General features: G+C 34.3%; 1 protein-coding gene across 1 annotated transcript; it reads left to right on the forward strand.

Moving 5' to 3' along the window:
- The first annotated feature begins 956 nt into the window (after positions 1-956).
- LOC127880803 (pre-mRNA-splicing factor 38B-like) lies at positions 957-6,183 on the forward strand. The gene is made up of 3 exons (XM_052428240.1): positions 957-1,213; positions 2,302-2,474; positions 3,499-6,183. Exons 1-3 carry the CDS (start codon positions 986-988, stop codon positions 4,247-4,249), a joined length of 1,152 nt encoding a protein of 383 aa, XP_052284200.1. The 5' UTR covers positions 957-985; the 3' UTR covers positions 4,250-6,183.
- Positions 6,184-21,040: the final 14,857 nt, after the last annotated feature.

A 21,040-nucleotide genomic window follows, 5' to 3' on the forward strand; every position in this document is an offset into this window, starting at 1 on the left:
TAAAATATCTTTATAATGGCACATATACAGTGTGCAGGATCACGTGACTTTGTGGAGTTCCCTCTTTTAACTTTAATATATGTATACACGACGGTTAGTGGTGCTTTATTTAAAATAACTTTAATTATTTTTAAAGAATTTCAACTAGCGCATAAAAGACAGATGTTTATGCTGCCTGTGGCAATGTCAGATACAAATGTACATCGGAATTACTTTCTTTAATAAGCATGTGTTCTTGTTAAAAAAAATCGGTTTTCTACTTCTTTCATCGCACACTGTTATGTTCACGCAACGTGACATTTTGTCAACGATTTTAGACGCATTCAAGGATTTATCCTTAAACCTTAAGATATCGGCACAAACTGCAAGAAAAACTGTCTTTTATGCACTAAAGATATTTGCAACTGTATTTCAATAACTTGAGATATTTGCGAAAATAAAGTTCTTAACGGTATATTTAAATTCTGTCCAGTCCGTGTATTAGACCCGGGAAACCCCGTTGCTTCTGCACTCTGTTATACTACTTTCCTGCATGTCAGAGAGCATATATATTTTATAATTATCTTTTGCAATCATAGCTCCGCTCTTATCGTCGGATGTATTGGAAAAGAACTTAAGTATACATTTATAACAATATACATGTATGTAGTCCATGTAAATATATATAAGACAAGACATATCACAGCTACTTACCTTATTTTGTCTTTAAACTGGCTATAAGGCGTTGAATGTTGCTGATATTAGCTCGTCGATTGTGTGTTTTCCTTACTGCTTACTGTACAACTCAATAGTTTACTGTTTAAAATATTAATATTGATATACCTTTACGAATTACAAATACATACATCTCACTGCTTCATGTGCCACATGCAAAACGGTTTCTATCAATAAATTTCAATAATTGCCTGATAACTGTTATATTGCAACGGAATCTTTCACAGAAGACCAAAGGAAGGGATACGAACAGGAGTGTGTCGAAAACTACATGAAAACGAGGACTTCTGATTCCCGGCTTTCCGTTGTTGACGAGAAGGAAAACAGTCGTGCAGTCAGTGACTACATAAAAAAGCGCGGGAAACGGCGGGCGCCGTTGGCAGACGAAATCAAACGTAGTCAGAGCACAGACAGACCTTTGGACGTCCCTCGTCGGTCCGACAGTAGCCTGACCACGCGCAGTCTACCGTCGCCGGCGACGCTGAGAACCGTGGAAGAGGTGAATTTTCATCGTGTGTTTATAGCATGTATATTTAAGAAATAATATTTTTCTATCATGGTTTGTTGTCGAATAACCCACAGTAAGGAGTATAGATGCGTAGGAATTAAATCACGAGTGCGAAGCACGAGTGATTTGATAACACGCATCTATACAACTTACTGTGGGTTATTCGACAACAAACCATCATATAAAAATATTATTTCGATTCTAACACGATTCTGATTGATTTGGTTCAAGCTTTAGGACGTGAACTATATTTTTCAATACCCCGCCCTTCTTAGTACTAAGATCATTATTTAGTGACGTCATTGAATTTTACAAACATATGACGTCATTTTCATTCATAAATATTTTGCAAATGACGTCACTTTCATTGAAAACAACAATCGTAGAAACTTAATGACGTCCGTGTATTGATGCTACTAAAAAGCTGACATGCTATAAATGTTTTCTGAATTACGTTTCCTAACAAATAGCATTCTTTGTAGGCGTGGTTATGCCACTTATCACCAAATATACAATTTGTTGTTTCATTACACTTGTATACATGCTACATTTATTACCTTTCTTTTAGAGCGGGTTTTAGCTCGTGCATTTTACTGCAACATTTTATTTTCTTTATTTATTCGGAACTATTTTCGAAACATTAAGCTCCGCCCATAAGTTATTGCAGAATAACCCACGCTTGATTTCCTTCTTTGTCTACAGAAAATAAGTCGCGTGCCGTGTTAGAATAATTGTTTTAAGTAGGGATGCAACATGTCACAATTTTTTAAACCTATTTTTGTAACGGGTTATTAACCGGTTAACCGAGCAACCTTAACAACAACAGCAAGAGCAAAATGACGAGAACCTATTTGTTTGCTATTGCTGTCTATATCATTTCCGTCAGGTCATGTTTATAGCGATTGCAATATTTGATAACGTGCATAGAACAAATGTTGATCCGATTTTTTGTTTTCAAAAATTTACAATCGATTACTAGATCACGAAGTTATTTTTTTTCTTAAAAAAGTTTACTATACAATTTCACAAAATACACGAATACTTGTCACTGAATACATGTGATGTTGTTTAACACTTAGGAGAAAGACGAGATAATGAACACCCTGACGACAGCAAATCGCCAGAAAGAGGCTGAGCGGCTACGTCAGTTGGAGATAATCGAAGCCAGACGCACAAAAAGACGTCAGCAAAAACAGACGACAGAGGAAAAAGCTCTGGAACTTCTTGAAAAGGCAGTTGCTATGGATAAAATGTTGGTATTTTGTTCTTAAAAGAGTCGACAGTCCACATGTCATGCGCGACCTTTTTCCCCGTTAATTTGAAATACTGTAAAACCATTACATTTCGTGTGGTACGAATTTTCGTGGACTTAGTTGTTCCGCTGAACCACGAATTCAAGTACCAACGATTATTTTTACATTTTAAATCCGAAATCGGTCCTTTCCGAATGTCATTGCCGACATTCTCTATTGTTTTCGGTTATCTGAGATATTTGATTGAGATATGCTAGGTAATACAATATGTTGTTTTCTTGATAAGTGTTTGGGTAATAATACTTTTTAAATCAAGCACGGAATTTAAACTGTACATCAACGATTGTTCTCTTTTACGTGACGTCGTCAAATTAACAGTTTGCAGATTTATCACATATGTCAATTAGTGCCAATTAAAGCTAAAAGAGACATAACGGCTTTCACACCTGTATTTTGGGGACCTTATTACTCAATTGTTACTACTAGGGGACCGATTGAGCAGAGAATTGCAAATATTGTAAAAACAACATTGATGGCAATTAGCGAGCGGGGACCCACAAGATCGCCGCTTATTCGCTCTTATCGACAATTATCGGCAACACTTTCATGCTTCAGTGCACATTAATCACAAGCCTTGCTGTCAACACACATTAGCAGATTATTCTTCGTTATTACTCTAGTTGTTTTAAGAAAAGTTTAATTATTATGACTGTCAATCTTCCCCGAAAAATTTGAAATCCACGAAAGTACGTGTTAACGAATAAGTTGTTTTTTATTAAACCACGAAATTTCATACCGACGAATTTCTATACGTTTACAGTATCTTATTTTTTGATCATCTAAATGCAGATTTTCAAAGGTGTTTGTGATTTTAGAAATACCCATACATCGACCAATAATATTGGAACACAGTCATGCACAAACAACTGAAGTTATGGATTTCTTCAGATATCTGTCAGAAATATTGTCAAGCATTCGATGCATTGTACCTAAATCATTAACGTCACGATCTGTTTTTTACAGGCTTTCCGAACGAAAATTGGAACAGGATCAACAGCTTCAAGAACGACTTGAAGATGCGAGAAGAAAACGCGCCGAATCTCGAGTCGGTAACTACGACGACAGTAAATCCATGGACAGTAAATCGAAAAGTAGGTCTGCAGAAGGGAAAGAACTCAGAGAAGACAAACGAACTGAGAGACCACCTGAGAGCGATCGCATCGGTGAGAAAGACCGAACGAGTGAAAGGGACGATAAACGTGAGAAAAGAAGCGAACGGGAAAAAGATAAAAGAGATCGAAGTGACAGAGAGAAGGAAGAACGAAGAGGTGAGGGAGATCGGAAAAGCGAAAAAATCGAACGAACGAGTGAAAGTGACGGAAAACGTGAGAAGAGAAGTGAACGAGAAAAAGATAAAAGTGATCGAAGTGACAGAAAGAAGGAAGAACGCAGACATGAAGGAGATAGAAAAAGCGAAAAAAGCGAAAGCAAAAGTGATCGTAAAGACGATAGCAAACGTGACAATCGTGAAAGGACAGGCGAGAAGAGGAGTGAAAGCAGAAGTGATAGGAAAGACCGGGAAAGAACAGAGAACAAAGAAGACCGACGGGAAAGGTCCGACAGGGAACGATCTGATCGCTCAGACAGAAAAGAAAGGAGTCACCGATCGAGTAAAAGTAGTTCTTCTGAAAATAAAGATCTTGATGCGCCAAAGAGTGAGAAAGTTAGCAAGGAAGAGAAAAAGGCTTCTGACTACGACTTCACAATTTATTAAGAATTTCATACTGAGAAATATAATTATATAAAGAGAAATCGTTGCTTTATTAGTTCAAGTCAATTAACGAACGTCGACAAACATAAAATATTAAACGGGTAAATAAATTCACATGTTGTGTTAGATTACAACAGTTTGTGTGAATTTCCACAAAGATACTAGTGTTATTTGCAGTGTGATTGTTTTTCTTTTTTAAAACGATGTTTTTTTGTCTAACCATGTTTGCTTTGAAATAGTCAAAGAGTGTCGTATGCTTGAGATTACCTACTTATTATTTGCCCCATGCACATGTGTCAGCTCATACGTAAAGCGCCGACTTACATTTTCTCCATGTACTCTATGAACGTCCATGGACGGGTTATGTTAGACAATTATAGGAAAACGCGCTCCTCTCGACAACTACCTCGAAAACATCTTAGTTACTTTCGAAATGTGTGCGTTGTACTTTATTTAAATGTTGTTTCGTTATTTTTGTTAAAATGAAATTTAATTCTTATGATTTAGTACTCTTACCTTATTTTATGCTGTAAACGTATTCATGATTTTAGCACACACTATTTTAACAGGCAATTATAACAGCCTAAAATAGAAGTCCAATTTGTAAAACGAGTTTGCTGTTCGTTTGAACATAAAACTTATAAAGAATAACCTTGCATCTGCTTTATTTGATCTAAGGGCAATAACCATTATAATGTACGCCATATGAAGTAATCTATTGAAGATTGCACGTACAATACCATAGCATTGCACATAATATAATAAGTGATTCATTTCAGACTTACCAATAAAATACTTTATGAATGATAAGTCAAAAGCTGTGTGAAGTTCCGGATAAAGCACCATTGGGGCCCATAGGCAATGTAACATGTGGAGCCTACGCACCAGGCTCCTAAACGGCATAACGCTTACCAGAGACCAATGCTCAGTCGATTTCACTCGTTTAAAATAAGCCTTCCAATAAAGCAATTGGCTTTTTAAAGTCATTATATAAGGCTAGGTAAGTAAAATGTTAAGGATTTTACGATACACTTACATCACGAACATCATCTCTATGGCCGTCAAATTTTCTGGACAAATTACCTTGCATGGATCATTTATTAAATTATTCGTGCAGTCATTTATCGGTAGATTGTTTTAGATATTTTGAATGAACATAAATCTTGTATGTATAAAAGAGAAATGGAACTTGAACTTCGATACATTTTTTTTAAGTGAATGTTAATGTTTCTTTTCATATGCGCTGAAATGGACTTTTGATATGCGCATTTTATTTAATACACACAGCAGCAGTTCAAACAATTTATTACATGTTTAAAATATATAAATGTTATTGATTTATCTATTTAAATACATGAGTCTATTTTTATGGTTTACTTTGCAGGTTTTCCATTTGAGTTTCTATTGTCTTTTCTTAATGTTTGGTTTAGTAAACAGCGTTTTTTTTTTCAATATAGAATATTCGATAAATTGGGTATGATTCAATATTGCACCTTATTCTCTTTTTAGGAAAATACCATACGAACGTTCTTATTGTCTTTATAAAAGAGTATTTCGTTTGGCACTTAGCCGGACCTTATGACTCAGTCACAAATTATCCGGTCGCTAGCCGATGTGTCCGATCTCCAGGTATCTGGAAGACTGGACACGTCGGAGCCGTCCGCCGTCCGATGAGTGACACAGTTTAATTACCAGATATTAACATTTATAACAATGTATCTATACCACTTGGTCCGTGATGTCAAGTTTACTCTTAACGCAAAAGAAATAATGTGCCCCACGAACGAATTTCACATCAGTTTAAGTATCTTAATTGCACCCAGGGCATCAAATTAAGTATTTTATTGCGTTTATCTCATATTTGAATGTGTTGTTATTTTATTTTCATTTTTTGTAATACATGAATTTGTGTTAATAATAAAAATCATTCTTAGCAATTTGCTAGTGATGCTTTGTTGATTTTGTAAAATAAATACTAGCGATGTTTAAAATGACATCGACAGAGTACGGTGGCTGATTTCGGCCCTATCGTTTTCACATGCAGGCGGGTTAAAATGTCGCCAACACACCTGAACGTCAAATACATGCTCCGATACAACAATTATGATTTTTTCGTTCTTTTTTGCTGACCAGTCTGGATGGTGGCAACATGACATAACGTCAAACCGACAATAATGACAAGTGACATTTGTCTTTCTTTCGTTTCGGCGTGTTCGTGAGTCCCTTCAAGGGAAACGAAATGCCAACAAGCTAGAACTATAAATATTCGCCCAGAAAGGATACTTATAATTCTTTGTATTCATTGGTAATGATGGTTTAGCGGCGTTCTGGCATGCTGTCGTGCTTTTATAAATCATGAAGGAAGGACACATACATTTCAAATTAATAATTAGAAAATTTAATGATTTTATCCTATATATTATACGATTTACGAAAAGATATATATTTTGTACTACCGGTATATCTACTGCGATCTGAGAAAACTCGCGGCTACGGACAAAATGTTGTGGAAGATGTAGGTATTTTTTTCTCGCCACTGCTGGGCAAGACATCCAAAGTATAGATGGAATGATGAAACGGTTGGTAATATTGAGAGCCTTCACATATCCGTATAGGCTAAACAAGAAGATATCTTTATCATGTTAATGACAACTGTGTATACTTCACAATTTGTTAATGTTCTTTCATGTACCAAATGGCGGCATTTCGGTCTTTGCTCATGTAAGTGAACGGTCAAGTGTAAGGGATCATCTAAGAGGCAAATGCAGTACATTTTGACATAAGGACATAAACCCAGATGCTATAATGGAGAGTTTACTTAACCGCCACATGGAATACATCAGAAAAGCCATACAAACGCGTTGCTAACAAACCCACGAATCAAACTATGTTTCATTGTTCTGTATTTATTATCAGGATACAAATTATACGCAACAAATTATCTTTTTAACTCAGAAGAATACTCGACGAAGGAAAACAATGCGGTACAATCCATCTTCATGCCGAAACTGAATGTTGATCCTCTGTAGCAACAACATCTTAATCTTGCAATATACGTATTTACTAATCTCATACAATGTAGTGATCAAGATACCAACTACTAGTACTCGTCGTAGGTTATCTCGAGTAAGTACTTTAGTTTGGGATGACCAATATATAAAGAACTGATATTCTATTTCGACCGTAGACTATGTGTATCGTGGTTATATTTCTTATGGATGATACAAAACGAAAAATCGCGTGGTGAAAATAAAAACTTTAAAATTTAAAATGGATTATAACTAACGAATAAGAGATATTTTACCACAACAACCATTAAAATAGCAACAGAAATTATAATTACAATATACGATTCATTATTGAACAGAAATTATTATAAGATTCAGTATTGTTTAATCAAATCTTTCAAATGAATTGCATACGTTGTAACTCAAAATATTTACTTTAGAAACAACACATAATTTCCTGTCGGAATGGTATTGTTAAGCATGGAAGATACAGGGCAAAATGTGTACGTCTAAACACTACTACAACAAACGAGTGCAAAAACTGCTGCTTGTTTTCTTAATGCTTGCATAAAAAGCTTTAAAATAATAACGAACCTTATACTTTATTCAACCATTTTATAAATTATATGTATCATGCGCCCAATCACTAGGGATTATTTTGAAACTAACAGCGTGTGACCTTTCTACCACATATGTAACACATATACGAATGTGAACATATGTAACATGATCTGGGTCGACAATGTCCGGTTAGACTGGATTTTCATTTAGAAGAGAGATGAGAAGATACTTAACCAAACATTCCATTAAATCGGAAGTTTCGTCCCTGATAAGACTGCACAGGCTAATCTATGATGATACTTTACGCACAAGAATTAAGTCCGGTTTTCTCAGACTGCGGCCGGCTCATATTTATCATATTGAATTTACAATAATTTACAAATTATGCACAAGAAGGAATGTGAAGCTCCAGGCAAATATGATAAATGTCATTATCTGAGCCGCTTCGTGCAAAAACAGGTTTTATGCCATATCGTACCCATAGAGCTGATAGCGCGCTTGCATACGGCACATACATAATGCCTTATATTTTAATTAGTAGACGCGTAAGTATTCATGCCCTTGAAAATTAAATAAAGCCACAGTCAGTTGTTACTGAAATTTCCACCGTTGCCAAAATTACTTATACATAAATGTTACCTTTAATAACATACCCACCGACTTAGACGTTCTGCTGTTCATTACTACAATCTTGCACGTGTTTAATTACTTCGGTTAAAACCTACCGTTAACCATCACATTCACATAACTAATTAAATGCGGCGTCATTATCGGCAAAAATCAAGCGTAATGCAATAATATCGCACATTGCAACTTATTAAGTGGATAAAGACGGATAAAATTAACAAGATGTTGTTTATGTAAAGATTTTGCTTTAAACAAAATAAGATTAAGGGTCTCGTTCTATACATCTATAGTGAAACACTTTCCTGGGGACTTTTCTCTGTTTGTATAAATTATAAGATAAAATTAAACATCGAGTCGTCAATGACGATAATGACATGCATAAATCATTGTTTTCAATGCGGGAAAAGATATCGTTCAATATAAGCACGAAATCGAAAACCTTCAGTGCTGTGTATACAACATATTATTGCGTTAAATACATATTATGTCACTAGATTATGTTTTTTATTTATCGGCGGATAAGTATTAATATACATGTTAATACAAGGAATGCATTTGGACAAATAAAAACGTCACACGAAAATAAATGAAATGAAGAAACACAGTTGTCATTTTAATTTTAGAGCGATTTCTATCAAACTAATCGATACAGGCTATCAACGCAAACTTGATTAAATCAGCTCTTAATGTTAATCACAATGACACCTGCATATACGCCTGTAAAGTGGGGTCTATGAAAGGCTGTGATATACACCACTAAAAGTTGAGACAATGTGCGAATTGGAGACACGTCTGTCAAAGAAATTATTAACGAACGCCATCCAAACTGATATTGACCATTAACGAGGAATGTTTTTGCAGAGATGACGCGTGCGCTAATCTGGACTTTTGCTATTATGTTGTGTATACTAGATATCATGTACCGGTATGTTAACAATGTTGTCATTTGTGGTTACTTTCTCTGATGAAGACGTGCTTCTCGATCTCATATTTGATATTAATAACGAATCTCGGACTAGATGGATTTACTGACGGGTAACACATTCTTTTTTTTTATTTAAAAGTTGCGGCAAATATATTCACAGTACATATACGAAACCTTTATAAAATAAGTTTAGAAATACCTATTCATATTATTTAATTATGTATGTCAAATACTTATTAAGTATTTGTGTATGAAACGCACAAACCGGTACACATATTATAAGAGCTTAATTTATCAAGAAGTTCTTTAATTGCATATATTAATTTGTAATTTTAATGGCATTTTAACATGTATTAAAGCGGATGCCGCAAGAAAACATATTTATCGCCATATATCGCCTTATTTAGACTTCAAAGTGAATTGTAATGGTTCGAATCGATTCATTATTTATTAAAATACTTCACGGGTGATTATTAAACCGGTATATTAATCTGTATGTGCATATTTTATTTTATCTATATTGTAGCATAGGTAATCATAAACGTTAACAATAGTATAAATTGTCTGCATGTCTGTGTATTTAACTACAATAGCACACATTTTACAATAATTATAATGTAGTGAATTCAAATTTCCTTCGAGTTGCTATTTGTTTGTTGAAGCATCATTAAAACGTTTGTTATTGTACTACAATTATAAAATAGTAGAGTGTTTGTCCTTCGTTACAATTAATGTGTATGCGTCCAATATTTGTGCTATGTACACATTAAAAAAAAATAACGAGGTTCATATATTTAAAAAAAACCATTATGGGCCGTTTATATACAAATAGCTCACCGAGCAATCATTTTTCAGGTTAAACAGCATTATTACAAAAATGCAATACTTTTGAGTCTCGATCCGGGAACATTGGTTTAATGCATGTGCGAAAAGAGTCGTCCCCGATAAGCCTGTCTGCTCTAAACAAAAAAACATTACAGGCGCAAATTGTTGTCCCTGATTTGCCTTTGAGAATAATATAATAATAATAATTTTATTTGTGCACATAACATAATACTACAATCAATGTGAACAGTTATTAACAATTCAGAAATATCACAGATAGTCACCATCATAGATAATAATACATATATATATATATATATATATATATATATATAGATATATATATATATATATATATATATATATATATATAGATATATTATATATATATATATATATATATATATATATATATATACACACATATATACATATATATTACATATATATATTATATATATATATATATATATATATATATAATAAAAGTAAAAACACGTGTCTGGGATTTTAAATATATATTGATTTAGCCAACGCGTTTCGCATAGCTCATCAGGGCATAATACAATATATTACAACGTCAAAATGTCATGGAGATAACGTCATATCAATTATGACGTCATAACGTCAATAAATATTAAATGAAATTTAATTTGGGTTTAAATACATGTATAAAATGTTGTTCTTTTGCTAACCTAGCTGAAATATTGTTTGAAAATAGCTTATAAAATGGAAATATTTTAAATTTTGGTTCATTATGTGAACATTCATCTAAATGTTTACTTAAAGGCATCTGTCTTGTTGAGGGGTCTCGCATTTGTTGTTCATGGACAGATCGCCTATTTCTAAGTTTATCGCCAGTTTGGCCTATATAATATTGTTTGCATCCATTGCATACTAATACATAAATCACATTTTGTATATCACATGACATATTAGTTTTTATTTTGAACATTTTGCCATTAAAATCAAAAGAATTCCCTTCAATAATATAACCACACAGGGCGCATCTAGGGTCATTACATTTGGATACTCTTGGTTCTTGAGATGAAAAGTAAGATTTGGTTAACAGACGTTTTAAATTAGGTGGCTGTCGCTTACATATATATATATATACACACACACACACACACACACACACACATATACACACACACATATATATATATATGGTTTATATTCTATTACACTTTATCACACTTATTGGTCAAAATTAAATAATATTGAACTATAGATATAAAAGTGCACTGGATAACCCGTAAAGTTTTGACGAAAAATCGTACACAACTTATTTCCAACGGGGTCCAAAGCCGTCACATGTAGATCTGAGTGACGTAATATTATATCATAAATTCGAAATATATGATGGAAAAAAGTGACAACGGTCTCACAATGTCATATTATGGTATTAATAAAATTATTCTTGTTTTTAAATACGAAAACACATCGTATGATGATGAACTTGACAGGATTGCATAAACACAGTTTAAAAATGTATTACAAAATGGTTTACAGTTTGAAAATGTATAGCAATATAGTTTACATTTTAAAAATGTATTACAATATGGTTTACAGATCTAAAACCAAATGATAAAAAGTTAATAATACAGATACTCTTGTTTCTCAACTTTTTCCATTTCTTCTAATAAATGTTTCATAACAAGTTTTTTGAACGTATTCTTAGACTTTGTGCATCGTATATTTTTTGGCAAGTTATTCCAGTCTTTTATTGCATTATGGTAAAAAGATTTGGAAGTTAAAGTATCAACTGGATGTACGTGATAATCACCCTTATCATTAGATCTAGTCCCGTAAGAATGGATATTACTACATTTAGTGAAATTGTTGTGCATATAACTGGGAGCTATATTGTTAAAAATCTTATAAACATGATTAAGTCGCAATTGTTTACATCTATATTCAATATTCAGAAATGTAAGATCCTTAAAATCTGCAACACGAAGTGATGTTCTACAATGGAAGTTATGAATAAAACGTACAACTTTGTTTTGAGCTACCTGCAGTTTCTTTTTTAAAGTTTGTGTAAGACCACAGAACCAGGAAGATGATGCGTAGTCTAGATGGCATTGTATTAAGGAATTACAAAGAGTCTTCCTAAGGGACTTATTTAAAAAACTTTGTTGACGATATAAAAATTTAATTCTTGAATTAACTTTACTTAAAATACTATCTACAATAGATCTACCTGACAAATCTGAATCTAAAAATGAACCGAGATATTTATCTGTACTTGTAGATTTTATTTCCTGGCCATTACATGAAACAGTAAAATTTTGGATTTTGCTTAACTTTTTTTGGGATCCAAAATGAATACATTCTGTTTTCCCAAGATGCAAAGACAGTTTGTTATCAATTAGCCATTTACTGCAATTTTCTAGCTCTTTGCCTAGAACCTGGCTAATATATGATGGATCTTTGTGGGAAAACAAAATAGCACTATCGTCTGCATAAAGAATAAGTTTGCAAAACGAACTAATGCTTGTGCTCATATCATTTATATATGCCAGGAACAATAAAGGCCCAAAAAATACTGCCCTGTGGGACACCGCACACAACCGACCGGAAGTCCGACCTTGCATCATTTACATGAACAGACTGAGTCCTATCAGACAAATATGAGCGGAACCACTCAACCGACTCCACGCCCATCTCCAGGAGCTTTCGACAAATGATGTCATGGTCCACGTGTCGAAAGCCTTCTGAAGGTCAAGCATAATCATACCCGTGAACATACCCCTAGAGGTCTGTGCACGAATGTGATCTGTAAGATGGATAAGGCAGGAGTCGGTGGTGTACCTCCCCCTAAACCCACTCTGATATTCGTACAAAATGTTGTTTTTGACGAAAAAAGACTCCAGCTGGTTGTATACGGCGCGCTCAAGAAATTTTGAAAGTATTGACAATATACTAACTGGCCTATAATTACAAACATCAGATCTATCATTATCCTTAAAAAGAGGCTTAACGTTGGCACTTTTCATAGCATCTGGAACAGAATTATTTACAATAGAGCTATTAATTAAAAATGTAATGTGAACTTTAATAAAGGATGATGAATCTTTCAAAAATCGGGCAGGTATATCATCTAAACCTGTGCTTTTCGAACAATTTAACTTACGTAATTCCTTGTGAACAAATTGTTCGGAGATTGTACGGAGTTTAAACGACTTAGCTTCAGGATTTCTTTTTATGTAAAAAGCTTTAAAAGCATCAGAGGCTACATGAAAATAATTTGGAGCAGCTGGAAGTTTGTCTACCAAGACGGCGGCTACCGTAGTAAATAAATGATTAAAATGATCAGCTATATTTTTAGCTTCAAAACAAAGACGGTCTTTTATTTTAAGGACAACATTTGGTGAAGATTTACTTGTGTCACTATATCCTTATGATTTTAAATGAGCCCAGAGTGATTTTTGATTGTGTTTACTTTCTTCTAGCTGCTCGTGGATATAGGTTGCTTTTGCCTTTTTAACTGCCTTTTAGACTTTATTTCGATTCAAACAGAATTGTTTATAAAATTCTTTTTCCCCATATTTCTTGAATTTATACATATATTGATCTCTATTTTTTATTAGATCTAAAATGTGTGAGTCAATCCATGGTTCTGTTCGTTGTTTAAAGCGCACTTCTTTAATTGGTGCAACCTCATTCAAAACTGATAAAAAAGTGTTCTCTAAATATTATCCAAGACTCTTGTGTAGATTCGGAAGTAACATTTTATCCCAATCCTTTTGTTTTAACTTTGTGGTAAAATCGTCGGCATTATAGTTCTTCATGCATCTAACATTGACAGTGTTATGTTTAAATTTTTCCCTTTCGTCACTTTCCTAGTACAAAAGATCGGAAATTGATCGCTTAAATTCAAAGGAAGTACGCCAGACTGAGATATCTTATCTGTATGACTAACTAGAACATGGTCTAATAAAGACTGAGTGGTGTTTGTTACTCTTGTAGGATCAGTAATCAGTTGTGTAAGAGTGAATAAGTTAAGCAATTGACTATACTTAGAAAGAAGACTGTTCTTTTTCTTCAACTGACAGGTGTTAAAATCACCCAAAATGAACCATTCTATATCACTTCTAAGTTTGGCTAAAAAATTGGACATGCTGATTTGGGACGACACTCTACGAACAAGCACGAAGAGCAGACGCATTTCCCAAAGCGAGGAATATTTGTTTACGATTGTTCTTCATGATATTTTGTAAGCAAGTATCCAACACAACTGAAAGCTCTCTTTGATAAACAGGAAGCAAGTCGTCGTATTTTGTTGTTTCTTCTGTTATTCCTGAAAAGCCTTATACAATAAGACAAATTGAAGTCTACCGGCTCAATTATTTTGGTAAAATAGCCAATTTTTTACGAAAATAACTTTTTATAATGTACAATTCAGACTTACAATGAAATACAATGCAAACTGTATATGATTTACAATGCAAACTTGATATGATATACAATCTAAACTTGATATGATATATAAAGCAAACTTTATATGATATACAGTTTAAACATTATTCGATACACAATGCTAATTTTATTTCAGGTAACATATACTCAACTGGTGATTAATTTTGCTTTTTTGTCACTGCCGGTATTTGTTTTCAGAATATTGAAGTGTGATGTTGAATTGAGAACCCTACAAGAAAAATGAAATCAAGCATGTGTGATGTTGAAATACGCTTTTCTGTTGACGGTACAGAGACGGTTGAACCGGTTCCAGAGTGCCTAAAAGATGTATTCCTCACAGGCAAGGCTGATGGATTTAATACAAACATTCAGAACAATGTTACGCTACCAAAACGTTATGCGAAGTCGTTGTCAGTGCCATCTGCACCTGAAGGGACATCAACAGAGTCTGGAAAAGCAGACGACAATTATAACCGTGCTCGCGACATGCGTACAGCTATAGAATGGATAAAGCAAGAAATTGTAAGTAAAATATGCAAACCAAATGTTCATAAAATGAAATACATGCAAGTGAAATGTAGGCAGGCATATATTTATATGTTTTCAAAAGACACCACATAACACGCATGGGAAAATCTTTTAAAATAAAGTGATAATACAAGAACGCATTTATATAGCGCTAATTGGTCTTTCTGATTTGAATCAACGCTTTGTTTCAAAAGGCAAATGTTCCGCTTTTAAAAGTAAATGTGCATAGTTTAATCACATGAATACGATTTTAATAATTTAAACGAAATATTTGAATCTGAATTGGATATATATTTCTTCCATTTAACGTTTATGTTTATTTATTGCCGATAATTCTTCGTATACCGGTAAACGAATTTGTTACGGATGTTCTTTACAAGACGAAAGCCAGCAATACTAAACGAATAAGTAACTTAGTGAAATTCTGCTAAACTCGGGCAACCAAGTGTCATGTTTGTCAGAACGGATGTACAGATACATCAATTAGCCAGATTGTTTTTACGAGTTACAGATAGGCTGTCAATATTCCGTGTTGTCTTACGACGCACTGGCTGACAAAGTTGTTAATTGCCATCCTGAGTGGTAGAATTTGCTGTAAAAGCAGGAGAAGCGTGGTCTTCATCATCAACATAATTAATGTCGTCGTCGCGTCATCATGATTTTCATAATAATCACACTCATCATTAATATGAAAACAACTAAGGTTCACAAAATGAAAGCCACAATTATCATTAAATATGAAAACAACTAATGTTCACAAATTGAAAGCCACACTAGTAATTAATATTAAAATAACTAATGTTCACAAATTGAAAGCATTCGACAAGTTTATGAACGTGAGTACATTTTGTTCAAGGGTTACCGTATTGCACAATTCTTAAAGCAAGATTAGTTTTGTTTTATATTTCCGACAGAGGCCATTGTTCAATCATACAGTAGACGTTAAGAGATTATTTTGTTTGTTATCATTTTTGCAGGCAGTCATGAAAGAACAAGATCGCGCGCTTTGTAGACGTTTTGTGTCTCTACGCTCAAGTATTCTACAACTGCAATGCCGGTGTGATCTTCACAGCTCGACCTCTGATTTGAGCACGGATACCCTTGACAACAGCTCCTTCTCATTGGATGAGCGGAGAGACAGCCCATGTTCGAGCCCCGGGGGCTTTATGGCCAGTCCGGTCCTTGACCTAACCGAATTTAGGTCAAGGACATCATCATTATTGTTACCCCAAGAATGTCGATGTGCGCCGATATTGAGAATTAAGTGGAAAAGTGACGACTACTTATGAAATAGGATAGAAACCCAGTGGCTGCTGAATCAAAAGAAACAGTGCATGCTATAGGCTACACTAAAGCCTAAAGCATAAAGAAACTGGCATAGTCCAAAATATGAATTTGTTGGTACTTGTACACAAGCCATGTTTGTATTCAGGTTCATTATGATAAATAACAACGAGATAAAGTCGCAAAGAATCACGTAGTGCAAACGCGAGTTTGTTTTGAGGGAAAATATAGAAACACAAAGACAACATACTGAGATGTAAATATAAGACAAGTGTCTGTAATATACAGCTTACGTAAATCGCTATTTGTTGCAGACAAACAAAACATGTCAATACATGCTTGAGTAAGAAATAGCAGTAAGTGACAACCTCATACCTCAAATTGTTCGGATTATAGTTATTCCCCAGAAAGTTGACCACAAGCATGTGAATGTTGCTATGTACATTCCAAGTGATGAAACGTATGTATTTGTTACTGATGCATACGTTTTATAGTGTATCAACCATTGCTATTCAGTGTTAAGTATATAACTTATTTTTGTCAATTCAAAAAATAAATTGCTTAAACTGTATGAAATTAAACATATTTTTTACGTATCATCGTAGCAACTTACATGTTCTATGATTATGAGTTTTTCATGTAATGTCTAGAAATTTTATAAAAATGGCGATATAAACTCTAAACAACAACAGTAAATTAAGTTGAAAAACAAGAAACTGTAACTTTTGATGAGTTCACTCACAAAAACATATGGTATCAATTAATTTTCGAGAATATAATACTTGCTCATTGCATATATGAATATTATGTTACAAAGAAATAATGACAAGTTTCGAGTAACAGTCAGTATAAAGTACCGTTGGCACATTTACTAAAATGGAAAGAAATCTGAAGCGACTCGTCTTAATCTAAAAAGCGCAAGTAAAATAAACATGAAAACAATTAAACACGCTTAAAGCAAAAAGAGAAGAAATCTGAAGCGACTCGTCCTAACCTAAAAAGCGCAAGTAAAATATACATGAAAACAATTAAACACGGTTAAAGCACATATTTAAAAGGCAACTGACACAAAAATTAAATCCTTGAAAAACACAAACATCAGGTTTGTCTGAAAACTATTACTGGCAAAATAAGCAACACGATTTAACCAAATATTGTATTGCTGGAAAACAATTTTAAACTACAAAAAACTTAACTGTACATTGCGACGCCCAGTGTAATCCAATAAGAATAAAGGTTCTGAAAAAGATCATTATTGTACAGACCAATCACTTATTGAGCTGTGTGATAAAATTATCACATCAATCTTAAACACACGTATCAATATCGTGAAATATGCCTTTTTTGGCAAGGGTCATACGAGTTTCTTTAAACATTTTAAACAGTTTCAACATGTTTGTCTTATACACGCTGATTGTCGTCTGCTAAATTGTCGTCTGCTGAAGTTCTAAAATTAGCATTTTCTTCGATTTTTTTTCAAAGAATACTATCAGAATAGCAAACAGTTTGGATCCTGATTAGACGCCACGTTCTGTGGCGTCTCATCTGGATCCAAACTGTTTGCAAAGGCCTTCAAAATTCGGTTCCCGCACTGAAGAGTTAATTGTGTTTTCTTTGTATTGCAATTACCCATAATATTGTTGTAGTAATTTTAATGATAGCTTATAATTATATATACGGTATTTGTTAAGCTGTCCGGTTGTCGAAAAAAAATACTGAAATTGTCAGCTCTATAAGTGAGTATTTCGGTACTCTAGACAGTCAAATATTTCCTTGTTTGAAATGGCGCAAACTTTGCATTTCAGAAAGCTTTCATCGAGAGCCTCCTCGACCTGTTCGAGCAGGAGACGGAAGGACACGATCGACCTGATCGAGGAGAGCCGGATGGAGCTGCGTGGAGACTTCATGTCCTTCGATGACGACACCAAGTCACTGCGTGCAGAGTCCCGAATGCTAGGTATGAGCCTCATTCTGGGAAAAACTGGGCTTAATGCATGTGCATAAAGTGTCGTCCCAGATTAGTATGTGCAGTCAGCACAGGCTAATCAGGTTAGACTTTTTTCCACCAAGATTGGATTTTCATTTACACGAGAGAGAATTCTTTTAAACGAAAGATTTCGTACATGCGGCAAGTATCGTCACTTATTTGCCTTAAGAACTACACAGGCTGATCTGGGATGCTACTTTACGCATATGCATTTACTGAGTTTTCCCCAAAATGCGGCTCATTTTATAAGTAGCAAACATAACCTTTGAATAAATGCAGTTTTTGCGAACACCATGGTTCAAATGAAAACGCCGGCTAGCTCAGTTGAAAGAGCGAAGCCCTATAAATCAGAGGTTCGATTCCCGACCCGGCGATATAGATGTTGTTATTGGTAATTCAATATTGTGTTTGACCATGTTCTACTACTCTGATTCAAAAAGAGCAGTTGTAAGATACTGGCTAATGTACTTGTATTAATAGGTTAAAGCTCATAGTCAATGGGGCAAGTATGAAAATGTGTTTCAAAAGAATATCTAGAAATTTCAAGTCATTCAGGATAACAATAGCCAATTTTGAAATCGAGATATTAAAGGTAAAGGTCACAGGGGCATGTAATTTAAAATATCTTTATAATGGCACATATACAGTGTGCAGGATCACGTGACTTTGTGGAGTTCCCTCTTTTAACTTTAATATATGTATACACGACGGTTAGTGGTGCTTTATTTAAAATAACTTTAATTATTTTTAAAGAATTTCCAACTAGCGCATAAAAGACAGATGTTTATGCTGCCTGTGGCAATGTCAGATACAAATGTACATCGGAATTACTTTCTTTAATAAGCATGTGTTCTTGTTAAAAAAAATCGGCTTTCTACTTCTTTCATCGCACACTGTTATGTTCACGCAACGTGACATTTTGTCAACGATTTTTAGACGCATTCAAGATTTATCCTTAAACCTTAAGATATCGGCACAAACTGCAAGAAAAACTGTCTTTTATGCACTAAAGATATTTGCAACTGTATTTCAATAACTTGAGATATTTGCGAAAATAAAGTTCTTAACGGTATATTTAAATTCTGTCAGTCCGTGTATTAGACCCGGGAAACCCCGTTGCTTTCTGCACTCTGTTATACTACTTTCCTGCATGTCAGAGAGCATATATATTTTATAATTATCTTTTGCAATCATAGCTCCGCTCTTATCGTCGGATGTATTGGAAAAGAAACTTAAGTATACATTTATAACAATATACATGTATGTAGTCCATGTAAATATATATAAGACAAGACATATCACAGCTACTTACCTTATTTTGTCTTTAAACTGGCTATAAGGCGTTGAATGTTGCTGATATTAGCTCGTCGATTGTGTGTTTTCCTTACTGCTTACTGTACAACTCAATAGTTTACTGTTTAAAATATTAATATTGATATACCTTTACGAATTACAAATACATACTCTCACTGCTTCATGTGCCACATGCAAAACGGTTTCTATCAATAAATTTCAATAATTGCCTGATAACTGTTATATTGCAACGGAATCTTTCACAGAAGACCAAAGGAAGGGATACGAACAGGAGTGTGTCGAAAACTACATGAAAACGAGGACTTCTGATTCCCGGCTTTCCGTTGTTGACGAGAAGGAAAACAGTCGTGCAGTCAGTGACTACATAAAAAAGCGCGGGAAACGGCGGGGCGCCGTTGGCAGACGAAATCAAACGTAGTCAGAGCACAGACAGACCTTTGGACGTCCCTCGTCGGTCCGACAGTAGCCTGACCACGCGCAGTCTACCGTCGCCGGCGACGCTGAGAACCGTGGAAGAGGTGAATTTCATCGTGTGTTTATAGCATGTATATTTAAGAAATAATATTTTTCTATCATGGTTTGTTGTCGAATAACCCACAGTAAGGAGTATAGATGCGTAGGAATTAAATCACGAGTGCGAAGCACGAGTGATTTGATAACACGCATCTATACAACTTACTGTGGGTTATTCGACAACAAACCATCATATAAAAATATTATTTCGATTCTAACACGATTCTGATTGATTTGGTTCAAGCTTTAGGACGTGAACTATATTTTTCAATACCCCGCCCTTCTTAGTACTAAGTTCACTATTTAGTGACGTCATTGAATTTTACAAACATATGACGTCATTTTCATTCATAAATATTTTGCAAATGACGTCACTTTCATTGAAAACAACAATCGTAGAAACTTAATGACGTCCGTGTATTGATGCTACTAAAAAGCTGACATGCTATAAATGTTTTCTGAATTACGTTTCCTAACAAATAGCATTCTTTGTAGGCGTGGTTATGCTACTTATCACCAAATATACAATTTGTTGTTTCATTACACTTGTATACATGCTACATTTATTACCTTTCTTTTAGAGCGGGTTTTGGCTCGTGCATTTTACTGCAACATTTTTTTTTATTTATTCGGAACTATTTTCGAAACATTAAGCTCCGCCCATAAGTTATTGCAGAATAACCCACGCTTGATTTCCTTCTTTGTCTACAGAAAATAATCGTCGTGTGCCGTTTAGAATAATTGTTTTAAGTAGGGATGCAACACATGTCACAATTTTTTTAAACCTATTTTTGTAA

The sequence above is a fragment of the Dreissena polymorpha genome, chromosome 5 (genome assembly GCF_020536995.1).
Source record: "Dreissena polymorpha isolate Duluth1 chromosome 5, UMN_Dpol_1.0, whole genome shotgun sequence".
NCBI classification, from domain to species: Eukaryota; Metazoa; Mollusca; class Bivalvia; order Myida; family Dreissenidae; genus Dreissena; species Dreissena polymorpha.

Excerpts from the sequence above, each read along its gene's own strand:
- LOC127880803 (XM_052428240.1), top strand. The coding sequence starts at position 986 with ATGAAAACGAGGACTTCTGATTCCCGGCTTTCCGTTGTTGACGAGAAG. Across the intron at positions 1,214-2,301 it reads CGCTGAGAACCGTGGAAGAG|GAGAAAGACGAGATAATGAA; the intron begins GTGAATTTTCAT and ends TTTAACACTTAG. Across the intron at positions 2,475-3,498 it reads GCAGTTGCTATGGATAAAAT|GCTTTCCGAACGAAAATTGG; the intron begins GTTGGTATTTTG and ends TGTTTTTTACAG.